At 33.5% G+C, this 24,016-nt stretch overlaps 1 protein-coding gene and 1 long non-coding RNA gene across 3 annotated transcripts; one reads left to right on the top strand and one right to left on the bottom strand.

The window, feature by feature from the left end:
- The first annotated feature begins 842 nt into the window (after nt 1-842).
- On the top strand, nt 843-8,053 carry LOC115968902. Of its 2 annotated transcripts, XR_004086822.1 has the most exons (4): nt 843-987; nt 5,809-5,864; nt 6,287-6,483; nt 7,552-8,053. It is a non-coding gene; the product is annotated as an uncharacterized LOC115968902 (long non-coding RNA). The 2 variants fall into 2 exon arrangements; XR_004086821.1 differs by lacking the exon at nt 6,287-6,483.
- A 1,544-nt stretch (nt 8,054-9,597) lies between these two features.
- LOC115967648 (abscisic acid 8'-hydroxylase 4) lies at nt 9,598-12,583 on the bottom strand. The gene is made up of 9 exons (XM_031086791.1): nt 12,361-12,583; nt 11,939-12,260; nt 11,485-11,634; nt 11,136-11,384; nt 10,827-10,916; nt 10,653-10,731; nt 10,446-10,552; nt 10,225-10,343; nt 9,598-9,963 (listed from the first exon to the last, which is right to left on the bottom strand). The coding sequence occupies exons 1-9, from the start codon at nt 12,558-12,560 to the stop codon at nt 9,858-9,860; spliced, it is 1,422 nt and encodes a 473-aa protein (XP_030942651.1). The 5' UTR covers nt 12,561-12,583; the 3' UTR covers nt 9,598-9,857.
- Between the last annotated feature and the right edge of the window lie 11,433 nt (nt 12,584-24,016).

Raw genomic sequence — 24,016 nt, 5'->3', positions numbered from 1 at the left:
TAGTTCTAAACTTGTTTAAAACTATTTTTTCCAATCATTTACACGACAAATTGTAAGACTATTAATGTGCATTATTTAAATAAGTTACATGACTCACAAATATATATATATATATATATATATTTTTTTTTTATATATTGTGACTAAAACTTCACATAGATAATCTCTTTAATTACCATATAATAAGTCAAAGTAAAATGGCCAAACTTTTTCCTTCATCAACATTTGTCATAAGTCAATGGATAACAAGAGTAACTAGTTGTTAACCGGTGCAATACACAGATGAGTTTAGAGTGTTTCTAAAAAGAAAAAGAAAAAAAAAAAGAAAAAAGAATACAAGTTTAGAGTGATCGTACGTCCAAAATATTTTATAACAAATTCTAGATGACAAGTTTGTTACTAGTTTTAACCTGGGCTCACTATTGACATTGCATTTTTTATCTATTAGTAACAACTTGTCATTTAAGAATAAGATTTGTTATAAAAAATATTGAGGACACAATATTCCTTATAAGTTTAGTATTATATAATTTTTTCTCTATTTTAATTTTTTTGGTTAAATATGAAATTTAATAATAAAATTAGGAGAACAACTAAAGTCAGAAGCTTTTTTTTTTTTTTTTTTTTAAATAAATAAAACATGTGTTTCCAGTTGTTTAGGGCAATTTTTGTTTATTTGTTCGTAAACGACGTACCGTAGACGTCGGGATATGTTTGAAAAAACGGGATCAAACAATGCGTTGAGGATGCCGTTGAGGCAATGAGGAATCTGTGTGTGCGCAAAGCTTGGCGTATACGGTTCCAATGGTCAGCGAATTAAAGCTCCAAAACTGTAAGTGGCTAAACGTGCTTTCCCTATTCACTAATACACGCTAACTGGTTTGAATTTCTGGAATTCAATAAGAATCTTTGAACTGTTACAATGGACCACAATTTTCTTGATCGTGATTACAGTTCGTGCCGTTTAACCAATTTATCATAAAAAAGGTGAGTCTTCTAGTTCGTTGTGCAAGAATGCTCGTGTGTTTGAAAATCATTAGTTAATAGAATGAACAAAATTGAGTATAAAGAACGTAGTAAGTTTTTTTATTTTTTATTTTTGAAAATAAGGGAATTGTAGTTGTAGTTATATAAAATAAAATTCTATGTTTATAAAGGGAAAAAAGAGAGGTTATATAATATATATATATATATATATATATATATCAATTTTAGGTGTCCAATTGGTATGAATGGTTTCTTTAATTAAGTGATGTGTCTTAATTTGTGTCTAGAAATTAGTCTTAAGAATTTCAAAAAAGAAATTGTGATCTCAAATCTCGCAAAAACGGGAGTATTTTTTTGTGTGTTACTTGGTTTGCTTCATTTTCTCGAACTGGAAGTCTAGAAGAAGGTAGAATTGGGAAGATTTTCGGTTTTATCCACATTTTGTACAATGACTTGCCATGTTGAGCTTTTGTTTTTTAAAGAAGTGTAGGAAACCATCTTGTTGAGAATGCTGCTATGCTTCTTGGATAAGAGGCAAGGAGCAAATAGAACTCGTAAGTTAGGTATGTTATGCAAACCCAAGCCAAAAAAGATGTGTGCCAAACTGTTGATTGATTGTCAAAACTTGAGCAGTGATAGATGCCTTTTTCTCATCTTTGACTGGGTGCTTACATTTTTTTTTTTTTTTGGGTAGAAAGTAGCGAATTACATCAAATTAAATTGTAGTTTTTGGTAACTCTTATAGAGGTGATAGTTTGCCTAGCATATAGAGCAAAATTTTCAATAAAATAAGGGCCTTTTCAGTTATTCTTGTTTGTGATAAGGTACAAAGAAATCTACTATTTTTACAGAGGATCAATTTTCCAACCGCCCAAGATAATGAGGCGGTCCAGTCATAATTCATGGTTCCTAGAATTTGGTGTGTTGCGAATGTATGGTACTCAGTTAATACAAATTCTCTCAAGCTTCCCAGGAATGTATACGGTGTCTTGTAGGGTTCTTTCTTTACCTCTCTCTAATTGAGAGTGGGGGTTGAAAGAAAAGCTTGAAAACAATTATGCATCTGTGAAAATGTAAGAGTTTGAAGTGCTGCTGGTTCTGCAGAGAGCGAACCTCATGACAGGGAAAGAAAGAAAAGAAAAGAAAGTGAACCAAAATGGATGCTAATCTGTTTGAGCTGAGCTGGAATACCGTGGCCAGTTGGAAATAACTGATGTGGTGAGCTAGCCTGCCAATTATGTCTGCTATCATCCCTTCTCAAACTAATGGGCTTGAAGTTTGGCATGGAGATGGAGAAATTGAGAAGTAGAGAGGCCTATGGTACGATTATCAGCAAGTTGGTATGAACTAGAGACAAATTTCACTTCTAGGTCTTCACAAACTCTCTCTTGAACAAAATGGAAATCAACTTCTATGTGCTTTGTTTAGCATGAAAGACGGGGTTAGAAGCTAAAGCAAGTGCTGTAACATTGTCACACTAGATGCATGACACATGAGGGAGAAAGACACCCATATCCTTAAGAAGCATGAGCATAGTTCAGCTACAGAGGAGGCCAAAGATCAATATTCAGCCTCAGTTAATGAGCGGGGTGAATATAACCTTTTTCATTGAGGAACAAGAAATGAGGTTGGAGCCCAAAAATACAATGAAACCATAGGTAGAATGTAATCATTGGGATCACCAGCCCAATCTGCATTAGTGAAAGCAGAAAGATGAAGTGGACTAGGAGTGAACATCAAACCAATGCGAAGAGAACCTCTCATGTATCAAAGCATACATTTAGTAGACTTGGTTGACCACTAAGGTAATTTCAGCTCGGGTGAATGTTAGATATTTGCAGAGCACCAATGGGAGAATATATAGGGTAGGATCAGATAATGCAAGGGGCTTTACAAGGTTTTGAGTCAAACATGTAATGTCAAAGAAGGTCAGTGTCATATTTGGTCTAATGAACAAACAACCTGAAGGCAGTGTATTGGATTTGAAGACCAAGGAAATAGTGAAGAGGACCGAGGTCTTTAAGCTCAAAGACAGACCTCAAATTATGAATAAAATTGTGAAGGAAAGAAGAACTATTGCTTGTAAGAATAATATCATCAACATAAAGGAGGAGTAAGGCAATGGAAGGGTGATGATGATAAATGAAGAGAGAAGGAATTACACTAGAGGCATGATTGCCCAATTGTAAAAGATGGGAGGTAAAGCATTGAAACCAAGTTTGGGAGCCTGTTTAAGACCATAGAAAGACTTGTGCAATTGACAAACATAATTTGGGTCTGTAGCATCAAGAAAGCCAGGAGGTTGTGCCATATATACCTCTTCTTTTAGAATGCCATGTAAGAAGACATTGCTGACATCTAATTGGCTAGAAGACCACTTAAACTGGACTGCAAGGGAGAGTATGAGTTGAACCCTGGCAAGTTCTACTATGGGACGGAAAATCTCTTCAGAATCAAGTCCCTATTATTGATGAATACTTTTAGCCACCAACTTGGCCTTGTAACAAGCTATTCTTCCATCAGGATTACATTTGAGTTTGTAAAACTGGGATCCAACATTTCTTTTATTAGTAGGTCCAAAGACCAGAGTCCAAGTTTGCTGTCATTAAACATCATTGAACTCATTTTTCATTGCCTGTTTTCATTGAGGAATCTTTGACACCATTGCAAGGGTAGGGGGTTCTGTAGTGAGTTAATTAATGCAGACAGCCTTGAAGCAAAGTTTGCATTTGGAAATCCCTGATTTTGACCGTGTTTGCATTGGATGAGAATTGCTTGAATTTGATATATCAGGGAGAACTGAGGCAGGTGGCTGGGATGATAAGGCTTGTGAGAAAGAGTCGAGGTGGAAACAGGTTAATTTAAGTTGGAAATTAGAGGCAGAAAAAAAAAAAGACCAGGTGCACACTGAGCTGCAAATTGATTTGCAGAGGTAGCAGTGGTAGGAGCTGGACCAAGAAGTGAGGGTAAAGTGCAGGGATGGAGAAATAATGTCGATAACTGGTTGGAAATGCCAGGAGGCCAGGAAGTTGTTTGCGGAGAAGGAGAGGGGGATTTTTGAGCAAAAGGAAAAGAGTAAGTGACTCATTAATGATAACATGTCTTGAAATATAGACACAGTTGACAGAAGGATTAAGACATATGTAACCCTTTGAGTGAGGTGCATAGCCAAGAAAGACATAATATGTTGTGTGAGGCTGAAGTTTATATTTGTTGTAAGGTTGAAGTTATGGATAAGTTGCATAGGCAAGAGTCTTATGGGAGAAGTCATTTGGTTTAATATGGAATAAATTTTCCCCTGGAGAAAAATGGTTCAAAGTTCATGTGGGCAATTTCTTAATGAGAAAGACAGATGACAAAAGACATAAGACCGGTAACACAATGGGATAGAAGCTTTTGAGATGAGTGTAAGTGCAGTCTTGAGTATGTGCCTATCTTTTCTCTTAGCAAACCTGCTTTGCTGGGTTGTGTGAGGATATACAGTTGATGTATGATTCCATTAGAGGAACAAAGTTTTGGAACTCATTATTGGTATATTCTCCTCCCCAATCTGCTATGAGGTATTGAATTTTGGTTGATAACTGGTTTTCCATTGTGTTTTTTGAGATGTATTTTTTTGATAAATAGAAATATTTATAAAGGTCGACGGTACTGCATACTTGTGTTTGAGAAAAAGTAACCAAGAAAATCGAGTGTAATCATTCACAAACAAAACGTAGTATCTATATCCATTTATTGATGCAAGCTTGACCCCAAACATCAGTGTGGATAAGTTATATGGGAGAAGTAGATTTAAAGCTAGATTTATCAAAAGGAAATTGTGTCATTTTGCCATGAATACAGTGTCTACAAAGAGAGACTTTTTTTTTTTTTGTGGTAGATAATAAAAGGTGTTGAGAAAATTTGATTTCGAACATCATCATGTGGATGTCCTGCTTGAACATGTCACAGAGTGCGGAACTTTTCTTCTTTTTGATGAATAAGGGTGTGAAACTTTAGTCTTAATTGAAGCAGACATCGGGGATTTATATGTGGAAACTAAACTGGAGAAAGCAGTGTGAATTAGATAAAGACCATTTTCACTTTTGCCCTTGTAGAGAAGTTTCCCTGTAGGTAGGTCTTGAATCAAAAGCTTATTACCACCAGTATAACAAGAGAAATAATTATCTTTACACAAATGATGCACTGATGGTAAATTGGAAGTAATCTTTGGGACTCTCAATATGTTTATCAGCTTGAAACAATGTTAGTGTGTCTTAAGTTGGGCATTACCTACATGGGTTATTGGTTAATCTTAGCCATTACTTACTGATACCTTTTCAACGCCTCTAAAATATTTTGGAAAAGAAAGGTTTGCAAGGTCTGATGTCAGGTGATCTGTGGCACCAGTATCAGAAATTTGGGAAGCTCTCTGTTGTGCAGGTTGTGTCCAGTGTGCTATAGCAGCTAACTTTCCTTGGCTGCTTTCCTTGTGTACGGTTGGTGGATTTTCTGCATTGTATAATTTTTGCTAGAGTATTTTTAATTAATTGATGCTCTGGGTTCAAAACTTTCTATTTGTAACAAAGAATAAAGTGACCATTCCTTTTTAAGGAAAAACCTTACTCCACCATTGAGAGCTACTTGTTTCAGTATTTTCACTTCCATTTCTTGTGTGGATTCTCCTCTTTCAGCACATGCACAAGTATATGAGCTTGTTTTCCATGTCCCCCCATTTTTTTTCCTTCTTTGTTGGATGCTTGTTTTCCATGTCTTATCATCCCAAATGTGTTCTAAATAGATGATTATTTTCACTTACAATGAGTATGCTCATTATTGCAGTCATGACAGCGATTGTGGCTGCAACTGCAGGGGACGGTAATAAAAAACAAACATTGGTAAGAATTTCAAATCACCATTGAAATATTGCAGTTCAAAAACTTTGTTGGCTGTTTCACAACTAGGTCAAGGTCTTTGATTAGGGTGATACAGTTCATTTATGCCACAACAGCTACAATTCTCACTTAAACTCTTATCACTTCATTGGAGGAAAACTGTGCTTACATGAATATGAGAATAAATATCTTATCCCTGAGTAGGTTACTTAGGGTATATTTGCATTCCCATTATATAAATGCTGTCCACAACAGAAACTATAGTCATTTGTACTAATTGTGGTTCAGATACTGTCTGATGAGAAATTATTTGCATGCATGAACACACACCTAATGAAAGAACACCATTACTGCTTAATTGCAGTTACATAATTACATGCTAGAAAGATAAATTAAAAAAAATGAAAAAACTACCTCTATTTCAGAAATGTTGCACCTGGTCACAATGTCAAGCACATCATCTGGAACATTGCACTAGGGCTGCTTTCGTGATAATGGTGGATGACAGAGAGGGCTAGATGGTCTTGGAGTTGAGCAGTTCAAAATTAAACCAGCCCTACCCCACACCCTGGGGCCTTTGATGAATTTGAATTAGTGTAGGGAAGCCTTCTGTCACTTTTAGGTAAAGACTGGCATGATTTTATTGGAATCATAGGGAAGTGGTCACCCTGAAATGAACCTCTATTTCTGTAAAAGCATCATTCTGAACATGATTTACAGTAATAACATGTATCCTTGGTCCCAACTCCAAGCATTGACTTCATGATTTCATTTTCAATGTAAAAATTTTGAACTTGTCATTATGATAAAGAATTTTACTTGTGGTCTTTACCAAGAAGTCTGCTATCATCTGTCATCTTTTATATGACCAGATATTGGATACATCTTTTACATGAACCATATATTTCAATACACGTATATGAACCATATATTCTATACACATCTGTCATAGTCCTACCCTACAACTTAAGCTTGATGACGTTCTCCGCATATAATGACACAGTTTTGCAATATTAAGACAAGAACGTTTCAGAGACTAATAAAAAACTCATCCTAAAGCTGTATGAAGAGCATATTTTCTAGAAGATAATATCTGACGGTGGTATGGAAAGGACATGATCTCATGAGGATCATGGGGGTGGTGATAAAGTTACAGACCAATGACAAGCATTGTTCTATAGATGGAAACATTTGTTACTCAAATTTTTTTTCTAAATTGTGTTTTGGTGCTCGAAGCTTTGAGATCACATATAATTATTGAGGTTAAATATTGATTATGGTTTGTCTTTCTCGAAAATGCAAACCCCTTTTCGAGGTGATGTTTGAGATGAGTTTAGAATGGACATAACATCATGATAAACGGGGATGCAGTGATTTGTTATAAATCAATGACAAGCCTGTGTCATGATATATTGTTTTATTTGTCTATAAAAATCTATATGGTCATACCACATTTTTAGAAAGATGATATTTCCTTTTAATACATGATAATGACATAAAATGTGTAAGTTGTTTTGAGCTTAAATGTTTCAATTAATTCCTAAAAATGGGATAGCAAGATATGTAATGTGTGGCTGCTCTGTAGGTACATGATTAGCAAGGGAGTTAGTCATATTGTCAGCATCATTCAGTGGTTATCTTTTAACATCACTATCATTTATTACTCTGATTCTTGATTATTCTGTATCAGGACTAATTAAGATATCATGCCATAGAATTTCATACACATCAAGTTATACTGGTAACTTCTATTTTTCCTTTGTCTTTTCCTTGGATGAAGATGGTGATGTTTTAGGGTGGTTTCTGATCATGATGGTGGGGTTAATTAGGATCAACCCAGGAGAAACCATATCCACATATAAGGGTGGGAGTTGAGTGATGATATCATAGACTTATAGCCACGATGTTCATCGTGCCATGTGAATGTACAGTGGTGGTGCTATTTGTGATTTGTATTTTCTAATAATAATGAGATGATGCCAAATATGTATCATAGTGACAATGAATCCTGAATTTCAATTTCTGGTATTGGATGCTTGAATTCGATTTTGCTACTCCTATATGTGCTACTGTATCTCTTACAACCATTTCTGATAATCAAGTCCTTTTCGACCTGCCTGGCCTTTAATGGTTGTCCTTTTGGCACTTTTGTATTGCAATCAAATCAGTTATTTATTGGTGCATTCCTTTTCTCTGATGGGTGCTACTGTTAGCTTCTCATGAATGTATTCATTTTTTACTTGTTTTTCATTGCTATGTAATACTATCTGGTGTCAATTCCCCTTTGATTTTTCCAAAACAGAGTGTCTCTTAATTGCTTAGTACCTTGTGCCACAAGGGCACAATTGATATTGTTGTCTTATACATTTTTCTGTTAATTTGATTATTAGTTCCCTATATATAACAGTCTCATGCAATTTTCCACTTTATCTGTCATATATCTATGTGCTTGAAGATATTGAAAATAGTCACTTTTCAAAACTGTGTGTTAGTTTTAGTTCCTAATCTTTTAGCTTTATTCATATATAATTATTTATTGTTTTCTCCATTCATGAGGAACCTACGAGAAATACCAGCCTTGACTATTGCTGTAAATATTTTCCAGATGATTCCATATTTTATTTGAACAAATGGGAATGGGTATAGGAAGTTGGTTTGATACCTCAAGATTGACATAGTTGCATACGAGGGAGTAGCGGATTGCCTATGTTTTGTCTGAAACTACTATTGATTGATTCTCTTCTTATGTGCTGATTCGATTTTTAGAAGCAACCAGTTGTGGACCCGTAGGTAATTATTGTACAATATGATATAATATATTAAATCTCTCATTCTCTCAAGTAAATTATCATAATAATCAAAAGCCATCACAAAACTATAACATTTATTCAAGTTTATCAAGCCTAGCTTGAGCAGTTTTTGACATGGCTTAACTTGGTTTGATTACACAACTTAATAATAAACTGAGTAAGAGAAAATGCTGAAGACAATGTAGAAGCTCTTAAAGAGACTTGAACCCAGATTTTTAAATGATCACAAGAAAACTTAGTAATATTTTATCTAGCATTTTCAAGCCACATATTATGAAACCAGAAACTTGTAATACTTATTTATATGCTTTCTTTATTTCCTCTTACTAAACTTTCCAACATTGTTTCATAATAAGTTTCACAGAATCTTGTTGAATTCAACTAATTTCTTCACTCTTTTGCAAATTTTTGCTCTTCATTAATGCCAGCAAATTTCCATATTTCTGGATTCCATTTTTCTATTTCCTTTTTTGGTTTCCCAAAGGGATTCAAACACTTTGAGCATATTGGTTGGAATCATCCAGACAAAAGAGTTGAGTTAGTGTACTCGGGTTAGTTATTATTTATTACTCACACATTGCCTTTATGTCAAGCTAGCCTCACAAGAAGTTAGCTGCCACCGCCAAAAACTCAGTGGCTTCAAAAACCCACACCCCAGAGGGTCCCTCACTCAGCCAACATTAACAAGTTTTGTGCCCTAGTGAGTTTGAGTGCCCTCCAGCCCAGGGCAACTCTGTTTTTAGTCAGCCAATCAAATTGATAACACGTGGATTTTTCGTGACCACATCAGTGAGTCTAACATAAAGATTTTTGCACATTAAATCACCCTAACAAATTATGTAACATTAATTATACTAATTGTCACATTAGTCTGTAATTTCTTTTTTTGAAATATTCTGTATTTAACAATGCCAAATCTTGAGTTGAACATGTTCTAAAATTACAAATAATAAAGAAACATTAGAGAACATAAATCACTGGGGAGTAAGCTTCCCATTCAATTTCTCTATTTTATTACATATATAGTCAAATATCAAGCAACCAATTATCAGATGTGCTACAATAAATAAAAGGGATAAGATATCTCATATGGATTACATATAAGAAAGAAACCCCATTAAAAAACAGGAGGTTTGGGTTGGATTAGGTGGGTGAAAAATGGAAGCTAGAGAAGGCAACACATTTATCACACATCATGTTTGGATTCTTTCCAAAATTTGGCTGGGAGTCCACGCTGAGGAACTGGGAATGGGCCATACTGAATCCCATTTTGAGATCCTACCACTTCCCACCTGCAAACAAAAATTCAATCAAAAACCAACAAAAGAGGGTTTTCAAATTATTTGGCACTCAAAAAACATGCACCACTCTAGGCTCAGGTACATACTGCTACTTCATTTACTTCAAATACATACACATGTACTATATATTTTTTACTTGTGTATGTAGTTTGTAGAGTATGTATTTGAGTAAAAATTTCATGCTACAAATGTAGGAGTGTTTGATTATGAATTATCTTGTGTTAAAATTCAATCATCTTTTGCATATCATACTTGAACTTGGTGAGTAAATGGTGGATCAGAATGAGTGTCTCTAGCTTGGCAAGCTCATTGCCGGGACAAGAGTGCTCTCCTTTGCCAAATGGCATGAAAGTATTGGGTTTTGGGGCAACCTGCATCCATCCAAAAACAGATACAGTTAGAAACTAAAATCATAAAAAAAAAAAATACTGTATTTGACTAATACTGAGTCCCTTCTTTGCTACACTACCTACCTTAAATCTAGATGGATCGAAATTTTGAGGATCCGGGAAAAATTCTGGATTGTGATGAATGTTCCTGAACAATGGCATCACCTTCCAACCCTTTGGTATGAGATATCCTGTACAAGGAAATATTGAAGTAAGCCTGTAAGAAAGAAAGCCTTGAAAATTGACTCTAATTAAAGATAGAAATTAAATTTTACTAGTTTGAATTCTAACCTTTGTACTCTACATCAACCACTGCTTCCCTAAAGGTAAACGATATGATGCTTGCCATCCTGAAGGACTCTAGTATAACCTGAAAGTTCAACCATACCCAGTTGCTCACATAAGTCATTTTCTCTTAAAATTGTTTTCTAAGAGGCTATACGTAGAAGTGAAAGCAACATATACCCTATATGTAAGTGGCATTTTCCTGGTCTGAGACCATGTCAAGGGCCTCTTCCCTCCATCATTCACTTCATATATAGTCTTTTGCTCTGCCTGCAGTTACAAATTATTTTAAGTTACTGTCCTTTCCCAAAAATTATATCATAGGCCCCCTCAGTGGGTGATGGGCCTCTCATTAGTATGTAGGTCCTATAGGTAGTTTTTGAGAGGTCCGTTTCGTCAAGTGGGCACATAAAATACTTTCTCGTCTTTTCTAATTTTAAGATGTTAAGATTTGCAATTAGTGTGAAGAATTTTTTATGGAATTCATACCTTTACAGCTTCAAGAAGTATCCGGTCATCATGAAGGTATTTGAGAATCCATGTTAGGAGACTAGCAGTTGTGTCCTGAGCTGCAAATAGTACTCCAATAATGTTATCAGCAATTTGATCCTTAGTTAAAACTTGGCCCCTCTCATCTTTGAAGTTCATCAAATAACCCAAGAGATCCTTGTCCAGTAATTTTTTCTCTTCTCTTTCACAAATTATCTCATTCACAATCTCACTAAGCCTTTTCCTTGCCTTGAATACATAAAGTAAAGAAGCAGTAGGGGCAAAAAGAGTTAGATTAAGAAACCTCTATAAGACTATCAGGAATAAATAAGTTTAGAATGTTGCTTACCTCGAGTGCTTTGGCATATGGAGTACCCGGAATGTTTGTTGGAAAAGAATTATATCCCTTATCCACTATGGAATAGTTCTCCTTCAGCTTTTCTCTATATTTGTCATCCAAACGACCAAATATGGAAAGAATGCCCACATCAAAAGAGAACTGTGGAAGAAGATCAAGAAGATCCGTATAATATTAGAAAAACATGATCCAAAAAGAAGTGGAGGACCCATTGATAAGGAAATTATGAGGAACTCATCAGTAAAAGCAAGATACTATAGAAATCCCATACAATAAAAAGTTTAGGATTAAGACAATAAAAAAAATCAATACTTCAAGCTGATTAAAATTATATATATACATGCACAATTGCAGATAAGCCAAAATAAAACATCTTAAGGTTCACATTAGAAACATGTCTTAAAAATTTTAAAAGCAGTCTAATCAACATGATCACTACACGAACCTTTTTCATCTCATGAAAGGAATTAACGACTTGTCCACTTGCCCATGAATCCAAAGCAGAAATGGCTATGGCTTCGATATCAGGAGCCAGTTTCCGGATTGTCTCGGGGGATAATGAACTTTGAACTAGCTTCCTAAGGTGACTGTGATAGCTTCCTTGGTGAAAAAAGAGTGCTGAAGGGCCAATCATTTTCTCTTTGCTTTTGGGGTACGTAGGCCTGAACAAATGAGCATGAGACACTAACACAAACCGAGCAGCCTCAGGACTAGCCAGCATCACACAAGGGCAGCCAAGTATGTGGCTCTTGAATATTTCTCCATATCTAAGCAACAACCAAAAAAGGGAAGAGCAACATTAAGTTGAATTAAGTCCATGCAAGGGAACTGAAGAATATGTGTAAGATTTTAGAGACTTTTAAGGACCTTTTCTGCTTAGCAGTAAAGAAGACTTCAGGGTCTTGAGAGTAGAGTTGGAGGGTTTCTCCTATTAAAGGCCACCCCATTGAGCCTGGAGGAAGCTTAACTAGTCGTTCATGCTTCTTTTTTTGTTTCTTTATGAGAGGATAAGAGAAAAGAGTAGAGAGAAGGATACATATGTATATTACAATAGAAATAGTCTCCATACAAATGTAGCACTTGTGTGTGTTTTGGGGGGGGGGGGGGGGGGGGGGGGGGGGGGTGGGGTGTTTAAATTTCTGGCTTGGTCTTGCAGTAGTATTGCTTTTTGAATGAAAGAGTTTTGAGAGAGTATAACTAGCTGGAATGAAATCAATGAGAGGGAAGGGGGTGCGTTAGAGCTTTTATAGAGTGGGAGGGAAATGTGGAAGTAGTAAAATCAGATTTTACTGGAAGTTACGCCAAGTTTTATGATGGGTTATAGCTTAAATCAGCATTAGATATTAGATGTGCATGTGAGTGCGATTGTTTGGGTTATCAACTTTATCGCACGCCACACATTTTAGATGAGAAAGTAAAATAGAGAGAGTGATACGAGATGTTAACATAAACTATTTTGGCTAAAACAAACCACACATTTTTCACAACTTGGAATACTTTTTTACACATCAGAATTTACAATCGTAAATGTGTATATTTTCTCTAACACAAACTTTTAGGGTCTCTAAAAAGAAAAATATAGTGTGAAAATAGAGCATGGAGGAAAGAATTTGGACTCTCTATCAATGGTGAAAATTATCTTATAGCAGGGCTTTATGAAGCCACTCTTTCACATTATTTGAGACTCACATATGTTTGTGGGTTCCATGTGCTATGAGAGGGGGCTCTCATGGAGTAGCTCCATGAGATACCATACAACATACTTCATTTACCTATGAAATCTTAGGTCATCTACTTATTTTATGATTCTCAAATTCAAATTACTGCAATTATTTAACATTATCAAATTCGATGAGCAATGAGAAAACATACAAATATTTTGTGGTATTTTGTATATATGTGATGTAGATATTTCATTTTACTGCCTTGCAGTTTAGAATTTAGTGATGTATTGATGGTTCTCATAGAATTAAGAGAAAGTGTGTATCAGCTAATTAGCTTGAAAAATTGATTTGATGATTCAACTTTTATGAAAGATTGTCATTTTTTGCTTAGCTGATTCATAACGGTCAAAACATGACTTATAAAACAAAATAAAATGAATAATGTGAACATGAGATGCTATAAATATTATGAATTTTACCATAAAGTCTTCAAAATGATATGACAATTTTTAAATATACAACAAAAGAATAATAATTTTTTTTAAATTTATTATTATATTATTGATGTGACATCAATCACATCCTTTACCATGCATAAGACTTCTATGATAAAAAATGTGGTAGTTTTAAAATTTTCTTTATATGAATTGATAAAAAGAAAATGTTGATGCCACTACAAATTTTACTATCAAAGTCTTACAAAATAACATAATGAGTTTGATTGATGCTATTTCAATGACATATTATAAAAATGTCTTAATTAGTAATTTCTTGTTTGGCAACACATTAATTTGTAAGGTTTATCTAATAAAGTTTATAGTATCCCTTACATCATTTTTAATTGAAATTTTCTATCTTAATCTTTCGTAAGAATACCACCGCCTTGTGTAGGCGAGTTGGTACCTAGGTTTCCTTATGACTTGTTGCTCGGGGGTTCAATCCCCTACAATTACCAAGCAAGCAAAAAAAAAAAAAAAAAAAAAAAAAATCTAAATCAAATCAAAGGTAATGCAATTATCAAATATTTTGGCATGACAATTTCACGTGGATCTTGAATCTGTGTATAGCATGGTTTCAATTTCTTTCGCCCAAATAAGGCATTCATGTTCTCTACTTGCAATTTCCTTACTTCAATTTTAACAAATAATTTTTAGTTTGTAAAACCTTCAATTTTTCCCCCTTTTGTGCTAACCTCTTGAGCATGCTATTAATATATCTCAGTAACTATGTAAGAGGCCAAAGGGATGTTACACATGCTTAAGAATTAAGCTAGGTGTTCTAAATGGCTACAATGGTTTTAAAAAAGTGAAAAATCTTTATACTTGAAGGTTCCATCTTTCCTTATCAGCAAGATAGGACCAAAACAACAGAGGTAGATATTCATAATCCTCCTTAGTACTTACACATGCTGGAATGGTGCCTACTTTGTGTCCTATCCATCCTATTCACAGAGTTGTGTGCTACTAGCACACCTTATTTAGTTTTTCAACAAGCATGTGATGCAGGAAATTTTCGGTATATTTGGAGTACACCTAGGAAAATGGAAATGGGAGAGAGGGGAGGAAAAACTGAAAATAACTAACATGAATTATAAATTTGAAAAGTTAATAGATGCTTTAAGAACAATAATTTAGAAAATATTTTAAAATTTTTTATATGTGAAAATAAAAAAGAAATTGACTTTTTTTGACACATTTTTATATTTTTCATGAAAATAGTATTAAAACATTTCCAAAATAATCTATTACCAGATGCCCTAAAGGCATCTATTACTAGAACATAATATAAATTTAACAACATTAACTATGAATTTGTCCTTATTTATCATTTATATATGAGTAAGTACTTTATAGAATTCCAAGCTGGATCTTTCCGCGTGACCTAAACATGAAAGTAATATGGACAAAAAACAAAAAACAAAAATCAAGTCCACCTAATTTGGATTGTGATTTTTTCAACAATAATTTTCTTAAGCAAAGGTGGTATACAACAAACTATGGGTCATGCGATCCATAACATTCACATGAGAGAAAGAAGAATTGAACAATTTTGCCAATCAAGGCAAGCCTTGAAATCGTGGTTGAATTTTGATTTGCTAGAAAAAAGTTAACGCCATAATCCTTGATTTCAACAAACTCCCCGTACAAAACCAATCAAATGTTGATGGTCACTGCCTCACTGGCCAATTTCTTATCTTGGTTAACGATCAAAGACATGGTGGTCCTATGTCGGCTAAATTTGTTCCTTCGAATCTAAATATTTTGATTTTTATCCTTCAAATCTTTAGAAAATAACACTTGAATCATTCCATTCAACTTCTTTCTATAGTTTTTGAAATGAATAATGATGTATGTCTTATATAGATTGTTAATGTGCCAAAGGTTTTGTAACTCACCTGACATATTCTAGTATTTCTAGTAAGAATATTTATAATTCAAACAACCCTCTCCTAACTATTAAATTTATATATATATATTTATATATATATAATACATTGCTAATGTGGTAATATTTATTTTACATGACACTAGCCCAAAAATTCATTGACCCATATAATCAAAGCTGTAAGTGGCGTCAAATTGCCCATCCACCACCATCTCTTACGACTAAAAACCCCACATCGTTGACTAAGCACCATGCCTCCATTGTTAGTCACCATTGCATGCGCCACCATAATGAGCACCAAATCATGGCAATGCCGAAGAGAAAAGGATCAGCCAAATCAAAAGCCTGTCAAGCGACTCAAGCCAGCCAAAAGAAGGAGAGAGAATTAAAGAGTAGAGAAGGGGGAAAAATAGTGCCAAATCATATATAAATGTCAATTCAAATAAAAAAGGCCACATTAACCTTTTATATTAGCATAGATGGAATTTGAAATTGAACTTTTTAAATTAAGGAATCAAAATCAAATTTATTCTAAATTTTAGGGACTAAAAATATAATGTAGTCCTAAAAATAGATATGATCTAATGTGGTATTCGATGGCTAAGTTTATATTCCATAATGTATATTATAAGTATATAACAACAAGAATGACAACAACAAATTCTTGGTGCTAAAACTTTTAGCTCAAATTAAGGATACTTGAAAGATTAATCAAGGCCCACCAAATTTAATTTTCTCCATCATTCAATCATATAAAGAAAAAAAAATCATAATTTTTGTTATCTCCTTTTTAAAAATGACTTTGTGCTAATATTATTTTAGGTCTTCCTCTTCTTACAACTACTTTGAATTTGATTCTAACATCCCCACTTGTCTTTATTGTAGATATTGCCTTTATACTTACCTTTAACTACTTTGAATTTTCTAGACTAACACCATTTGTCCCCATCATCAGTGTTCTTTCTTATTTTAAATGGACTAAATAGCACACTACACCCTTAAAGTTGAGTTAATTTTGATTTTGCCCACTCAAGTTCAAGATTTTGATCCACTCCCCCAACATTAGATAGTAGTTGGATTTGCTCTCTTCCATAATGAGTTATTCGTTAAATGCTAACTCATGCCAAAATGACGTAACTTTTTTTTTTTTTTTTTTTTTTACCGATTTACAAAGAAAGACACACAATTCAAATCAAAATATGGTTCACCTTCATGAATCTCATCCTCATTGAACATAATCTCATAATCTCATCCTCTAAAATTATTCAAATGAGGTTTAAACTTTAAACTTCTCGTTGTGTCCCTTTCTTCATAAACCAGGAAAATTTTACTATTTAATAAGGGAACAACAGTTTGTGAAGAACTTCCCTGATAGTAGTTTATATTAAAAAAAACTTCCCTGATAGTAACAAGACAAAATAACCCGACCTCCCAAGGAAGTTTATTATTATTATTATTTTATAATAAGAAGTTAAGAAGTACTTATTAAAAGTTAAAACGTAAAAGAAGAAGAAAATTCCATGGGGGTAGTTTCAACTTTCAAGTTTGTGTGATTGGGCAAATCTTAATAAATGCTCACTTTCATGAGGTAGAGAGTGGGACCCAAATGATACGGCGGTGCATTGAGCCATATTTTTCCGACCTCCCAAGATCTTATGGCCACTATATATGTAATATGTATTGTTCCTATCCTTATTGGACACAAGTCGGTGTTTTCAACGGACTTTTTCAGACTTAGAAACTTCACGACTGCGAGACCCACGTGACCAACCTGACTTCACTCACATGGAATCGGACGTCGAGCAGTACCGGTTGATGTTGGGCTTAGTTTGTTCATGACACGTGTCCTAACCTCTTGGTCCAAGCCTACGGGGACACAACAACGATACCACGGACACAATCTTTCTTATATTACGGACTTTTGTAACTGTGGGTAGTTGACAAAAAGTAACTGGCTACTACATGTTAGTAGTAGGTATAAAATGTTGATCATTTACGATTGGACAAGTCAATAAGGTGTGAAATTGAGCTTAAGATTTGATATGTTGTTAGAATTATTCACATTGTAATTGGTAGGTCAATATAATTAATAGTGGACAGAAAATGTTCATTACTCATCATTACATAAGTTAATAAGTGCTCGTTTGGATAGCACTTATTAGTGCTGCGTCTGCGTTTCCTCAGTTTTTTTTTTTTTTTTTCAGCCGCAATGGTTGACCCGTTCTTATGTGAACAGTGCACTTGTGCACTGTTCACGAATCTCACAAACTCCACTTTTTATCAATTTTTTCATTAAAAATAGGTCCCATAGCACTATTCACACATTTAGAAATTATTTTGCTACAGTGTTTTTAGTTTTCAGTTTCAGCAAAATAAGTTTTATCCAAACAGACCCTAAGTTGTGAAATTAGACATACTTTTCAGCGTGTTCCTATAATTATTCGCATCATAACTCACTGAATTTTGACCTTATTAGAAACTTGGAAGAATGTAACTACCATTAATTATTAAATTTTGTAGAAGATTTTGGCGGGTAGAAATAAAGAGTAGTCTAGAGTGGAAAAAAGAATGCTTTCGGCTAGTTTCTAAACTTTGAAACAGCATTCTATTTCTAAGTATAACATTGAAAACAAAAGATTTTAGTGGCTTTTTATGCCTTATAATTGAAGTTTGTGTAGTGCATAAAACTTTTTATTAGTTTAGATTAGTATATTAATTAGTATCTAAAACAATTCTATCGTGGTGACAACTATTTTGCATTTTCATTCTTTTGCTACAATTTATAGCACTGATTATTAAGCAGACATTTCTTTAGTATCCAAATCTGGATAGAGAATATACAATTCATTTCATTCACAAACTGAAAATTGCTAAATGGAACCTAAATGTCATAAATATGTTGTCTTCAAATGTTTCGAGGAATGTTGTTTTCAAAAGTATGGGTGTTACTGTTGAGTGAAAATAGGAAGCAGCTTAAATTTGTCGTCCTACGCAATTCTTTGTTTTAATGTTTTTGTTTTTCATAGAAAGGGAGCATACCTAAAGTTATAAAACTAATAGAGGTACAATAATTTTAGGGTCTGTTTGGATAGAACTTATTTTATTGAAACTGAAAACTGAAAACACTGTAGCAAAATAATTTTTAAATATGTAAATAATGTTGTGGGACCCATTTTTAATGAAAAAGTGACTGAAAAATGGAATTTGTGGGTCCGTGAACAGTGCATCCGTGCACTGTTCATAATTGACTTGGTCAAATAGTGCAGCTGGAACAAAAAAAAAAAAAAAAAAAAAAAGCAGCAGCCACTTCCAAACTCCCTCTTAGTTAGTAATATAGACATAACACCCATAGAACAATGATCATGTAATATAAGACCATACAAACAGAACATTCACCTAACATCTAGGTACATACATAGATACATTTCATATATATTTACCAGACTGTCAGCCACCTTATTAGCCTCGCGATAGATGTGATTAATCGAAGCGAGTTGACATCCCTAGTCTCGGCCAGTTGTAGACCAAATCGAACAGCCCAAAGTTCCACAACTAAACTGGTAGTAACTTTCACATTTAAGAGTAAAATTCACAATCCAATTGCCCCATTCATCAAGAAATACACGTACTGCGACCATTTGTGTTTAGCTTAATGAAACTATGAGGGGGAGGGAGGGATCTATGCAATGAGTTTAATTCCGGCAAAGTAACAAAGAAATATTTTCTTATTAAGATAATACGTTAGAACTATGTGATTAAATAATTAAATTTACCATTTTGACATTTTCCAATAACTTAAGTTTTCGAAAGAATAGATCAATTAACATGATATTAGAACATGAGGTTTTGAGTTTGAAATTTGAGCCCACACACGAGAGAAAGTGTTAGAAATTAAAAGCATGTGGTTCAATAATTAAATTTACTATATTCCAATAATTTACACTTTTGTGACAATTAATAATTTAACATAATACATTATAGATAAAACTATATTTCAAACTTCTAACAATTAAGTTTAGCATATATATTGCATCTATGAACTCTATTACTGAAAATTTCAATAAATTTAAAATATTTTCATCATCTATTTTAAATAATTTAATCATTTTACATATTTTTTATTATTTATTTTATTTCCATTTTACCGATATTGGCAAAATTTTTTCTTCAAGTATATTATTTTTAATCAATTCGTCTGATGCTATAAATATGATAGTTATCGAGTAGTGGTACAACCTATACTTAAGCTTAAACATTTATCATGGATCTGCTCAAGTTCAACAAGCAATCTAATTGTTATAGATCATTTCAAATTCCTAAAAAATACATAGCCAAACTGTTTGGCTTGGATTGGACTCTCACCCAAAACCCAATCAGTTGAATTTGGTCGACTTGAGAGGGATAATATTTTCAACTTGTAAACTAAACCAAACTTCACACGTACTTGGCATTATGCAAGTCTACCGAAGATCTCAACTCTCAAGGTGTAAATCAAGTGTCAAAAAAACTGTTGGTGATATGTTGTTCTAGGAAATATAGTGATAATAGCTCGCTTTATGTGCTTATAGTATATATTCCCTCAATTATTCGGTCGTGAAAAGTATAATTGGTCACGCATTTAAGAAAACGGTTTAGTAATTGGTTTTCATAAATTTGTACCAAAAAAAAAAAAAAAGAAGCATGAAGTTCTCGTATAAGAGCACGAAAAATTTCTGTCTATTTAGTATAAAAATTTACTTTTTTTTATTTTACATATTTATTTTTCAAAATACTTCATATTGATCATATTATCTATTTTACACTATATTTTATTAATCAAATTTTCTTGATTTTTTTAAAATTTTTTCTCTTTCTTCACACAACAATCACTATTTACTCTCTTAAATCATCCCCAAAATAGGTAAATAAAGAATAAAAAACTAAATTCAATATGAATAATATTAGCATAAATTTACAGGGTTACTATATAGTAGTAATTTATTTTTACCCAATTTTGTATGATTTGATGTAGATGAATTTTAGACTTAGTTTGCTAAAATGTGATGCATTTTTTTTTATTATACAAACAAAAATGTGAGTGCTCTAAGCGTGTACGGTCACAAACGCTCAAGAAAATCCTAGGTTCATCCCAGCCATCTACATGGATTACTAAGTACTAACATTCAACCAAAGCTTGTGTTTCCAGTGAATATCCAAGAAACTCTCAAAGATAAGACTGTCAATAACCAGGCAAGGCTGAAGGCAAGACCAAAGGACATTCCAACCGAGCAAGTCGTAATATGCAAGGAAGAGCAGCCATGCATAAGACAACAGTCGTACAACAAGATACAAATGCAACGGGTAGAGTACTATAATGAAATCTCATTGGTCACGGTCCTCACGGAGCACCAATACGTACAAGAGAATAAAAGTGTTTTTTTTACCTTTGCCACCTAAATATATATTAGAGATTATTGCCTGACCATATGCGTCAATACTTGTATAATAGAAAAAACATCATATTTTAGCTAAGTAAATACAAAATTTATCCATATCATATCATGTAAAACTGTGTAAAAATAGATTAATACATTGCTTCTACCGTTTCTGTGTAAATTCACACAAACATTATCATTTTGCATATTTTGTATTATTTTTTGTTTTTAGGTATCTTGAGAATGAAAGAAGGTGGTAGATAATGATTGTTGTGTGTGAAGAAAAAGAAACTAATAAAAACAAAATCAAGATAATTTAAAATTTAATTAATGAAATATAGTGTAGAATAAATAATATGATATAAAGTGTTTTAAGAAGTGAGTATATAAAATAGAAAAATAAGTCACTTATGCTAAAATAGACGGACACGGGTGATCCAAAATGCTCTAAAGTCCAAGAAATATTGTACTTGGTTTTGTAATGTAGCTATAAGCAATAAGCATTCAACACCTGTAACAAGGTCCAGCACCTTCCCTGGATATAAAAGGAAAGAATGATGACTTTCATTATTAGGGCCGAAGAAGGAAATAGGAAGGCAACTTGTCGCTAAGAAAGATTGAGATATTTGTGTAGGAGAATTCAATATTTGGCAGTAGGGATTTCTCTACCCTAATCATATTGGTTTTTCACTTCTGCTATCTCAATGACCTTTTTCACGTAAAATGTTGTGTTCTTCACGTTCAACTTTTATTCATTGTTCTATTACACAACAACTAACTCACTAAATCAGTCATTAATCCAATGTTCAATAGTTTCATCTTTAAGCTAACTAGTGCAATTATTGACTAAGTTACCAACAACATGTTATCTAAATTAACTAGTCAGTTAGTGTTAGAATAATAGTTAAAAAAATTAAAATTATTATTTTTCAAAAATTCCCCTTAATAAATAAGGTTTAATTAATAGAATTTTTTTAACTTTTTAAATATGAAATAAAATGAATATAAGATTTGAGTTTAGGAGTTAAGGCCATCTTATACTAAAAGTAGTTTTACAGTACTTTGGGAGCACAATTATGACATACACCCTCCTCACACATGATAGTAAAGTTCGCTAATTAAATTTATGATCAGACCAATATTGATGTGAAATAAAAGAGTACATCATTATTATGATCCGAGAATATTGTATAATTTTCTTTAGTGCCATGAAAAAATTAAGAGTTGTTCCAAAAGTTCAATATGATAAAAATCTTAACAATTGGGATGTGGCCAAATGCCCTGTTGAAACGTGGCAAATTTGTCAGGAATCGAGTCATACTGTCATAGAGCACATGACCAATGTGAAAAACTTCAAAATGCTTAGAAGCTAATGTTAAGACCTATGATAGATTAAGTTGTCTCTTTCACCTATCCTTTTCTAATTTCTACATGTGCTTTTATAGTGCTATACATTGTTTTTCTTGAATGGAAGGATTCTCAATTAGTTAAGATAAGCATAAACCGTTCATCTTCTTAATTTACTCACTTGTTATGGTCATTCAAGGCATTCTATCCTTTTAAAATGACCAATTATGCTGCCATGGCAGTGAATTATTTCAAATTATTCATCCTATAGTACATTCTGTCTATATAACTTTTATCATTATTTGTCGGGTTGTGGCACTTGTCACATATTAAGATAACTATGCCATGTCTGCATGCCTTTATTAATGGCCTGTCACATACGTGCTCTATCAGCTAGAATTCGCAGTCGTCGTTGAATTTTTGTGTACTAAATATGAATGATTATCATAATGATCATAAGCTACAATTGTCTTGGAGTTTGTTTTATATATATATATATATATATATATATATATATTCAGCACCAATATGTACATTCTAATGCCTTGGGTTTGTACTTTGTTCTCTCCTAGTAGCAATATTAATCAGGGTTGGCTGGCCTGCTGCTTGATCTTTTGCTAGCAAATTAATCATTTGTTTTAGAAATTCTACTTTTACGTTATAAGTGCCACTTTTTGAAAACGTTTTCAGCCAAGTTATGATAGAAGAAAGTGGACAAGCTTAAATAATAATTAATGTTCACGGTGTTCAATAAACTTTTATATTATAGGTACAGGAAGCATAGAGTAACTTCTGTTTTGTAGCTGTTTTGAAGAAAGTTGTCAATAATATAATTTCATTAATCAATTATTTTGTCAATTATTTTTTGTATGAAGTATTAAATTATACTTGTCTACTATGGCATATCATTATTGTAGGGAATTACACCGAAATCCCAACCTATAAGAAACAAAACAAATAGAGAAAATACACGTCAAAGAAAACAATCACACGCACAAGACAATATTTACGTGGTTCGGCAATTTACCTACATCCACGGAGTTGCAGGGATTTCATTGTTATCAGAGAAAAATACAGAGTACAACTTGCGGCTACTCACTAGGTTAATTGGAATTACTCTAAATCACACGGCTGCACTAGAAATACAAAATATATATATATATATATATTAAAGTTGGCTGAAAAAGGTTTCTATTACAAATAGGATTTGGTCAACTAAGTTGGGCTTGTGGCAATTCAAGCCACACACGGACCAACTTCAACAAATCTCTTGGCTTGAATTGATCAAACTACACTAGCAAACTCCTCCATCAGCTCCACCTTAGCCCTTAAGGGCTCACAAGCTACAAACATTAGCCACAATCCTCCATAACACAATCTCTCATCCCTGCAACTCATCCTCCTGTCCTCAAGCTAGAAGACCAATTGAAACTGCGCACAGCTTCAACTTCTCAATAGTGACACCCTTAGTCAATATGTCTGCCAGGTTCTTAGATCCACAAATCTTCTCAAGCATTACCAGCTTATCTTCAACAAGGTAACGGATAAAGTGGTATTTTATTTGTATGTGCTTCGACTTTGAATGAAAAGCCGAATTTTTGGCAAGAAAGATTGCACTCTGATTGTCACTGTGTAGAATGCCCATCTCCTGCTTCTTACCCAATTCATCTAAGAAACCATGTAGCCAAATCATCTCCTTTCCAGTTTCAGTTG

This window comes from Quercus lobata, chromosome 11, assembly GCF_001633185.2.
Source record: "Quercus lobata isolate SW786 chromosome 11, ValleyOak3.0 Primary Assembly, whole genome shotgun sequence".
NCBI classification, from domain to species: Eukaryota; Viridiplantae; Streptophyta; class Magnoliopsida; order Fagales; family Fagaceae; genus Quercus; species Quercus lobata.
This window is presented reverse-complemented; position numbering and strand designations above follow the sequence as displayed.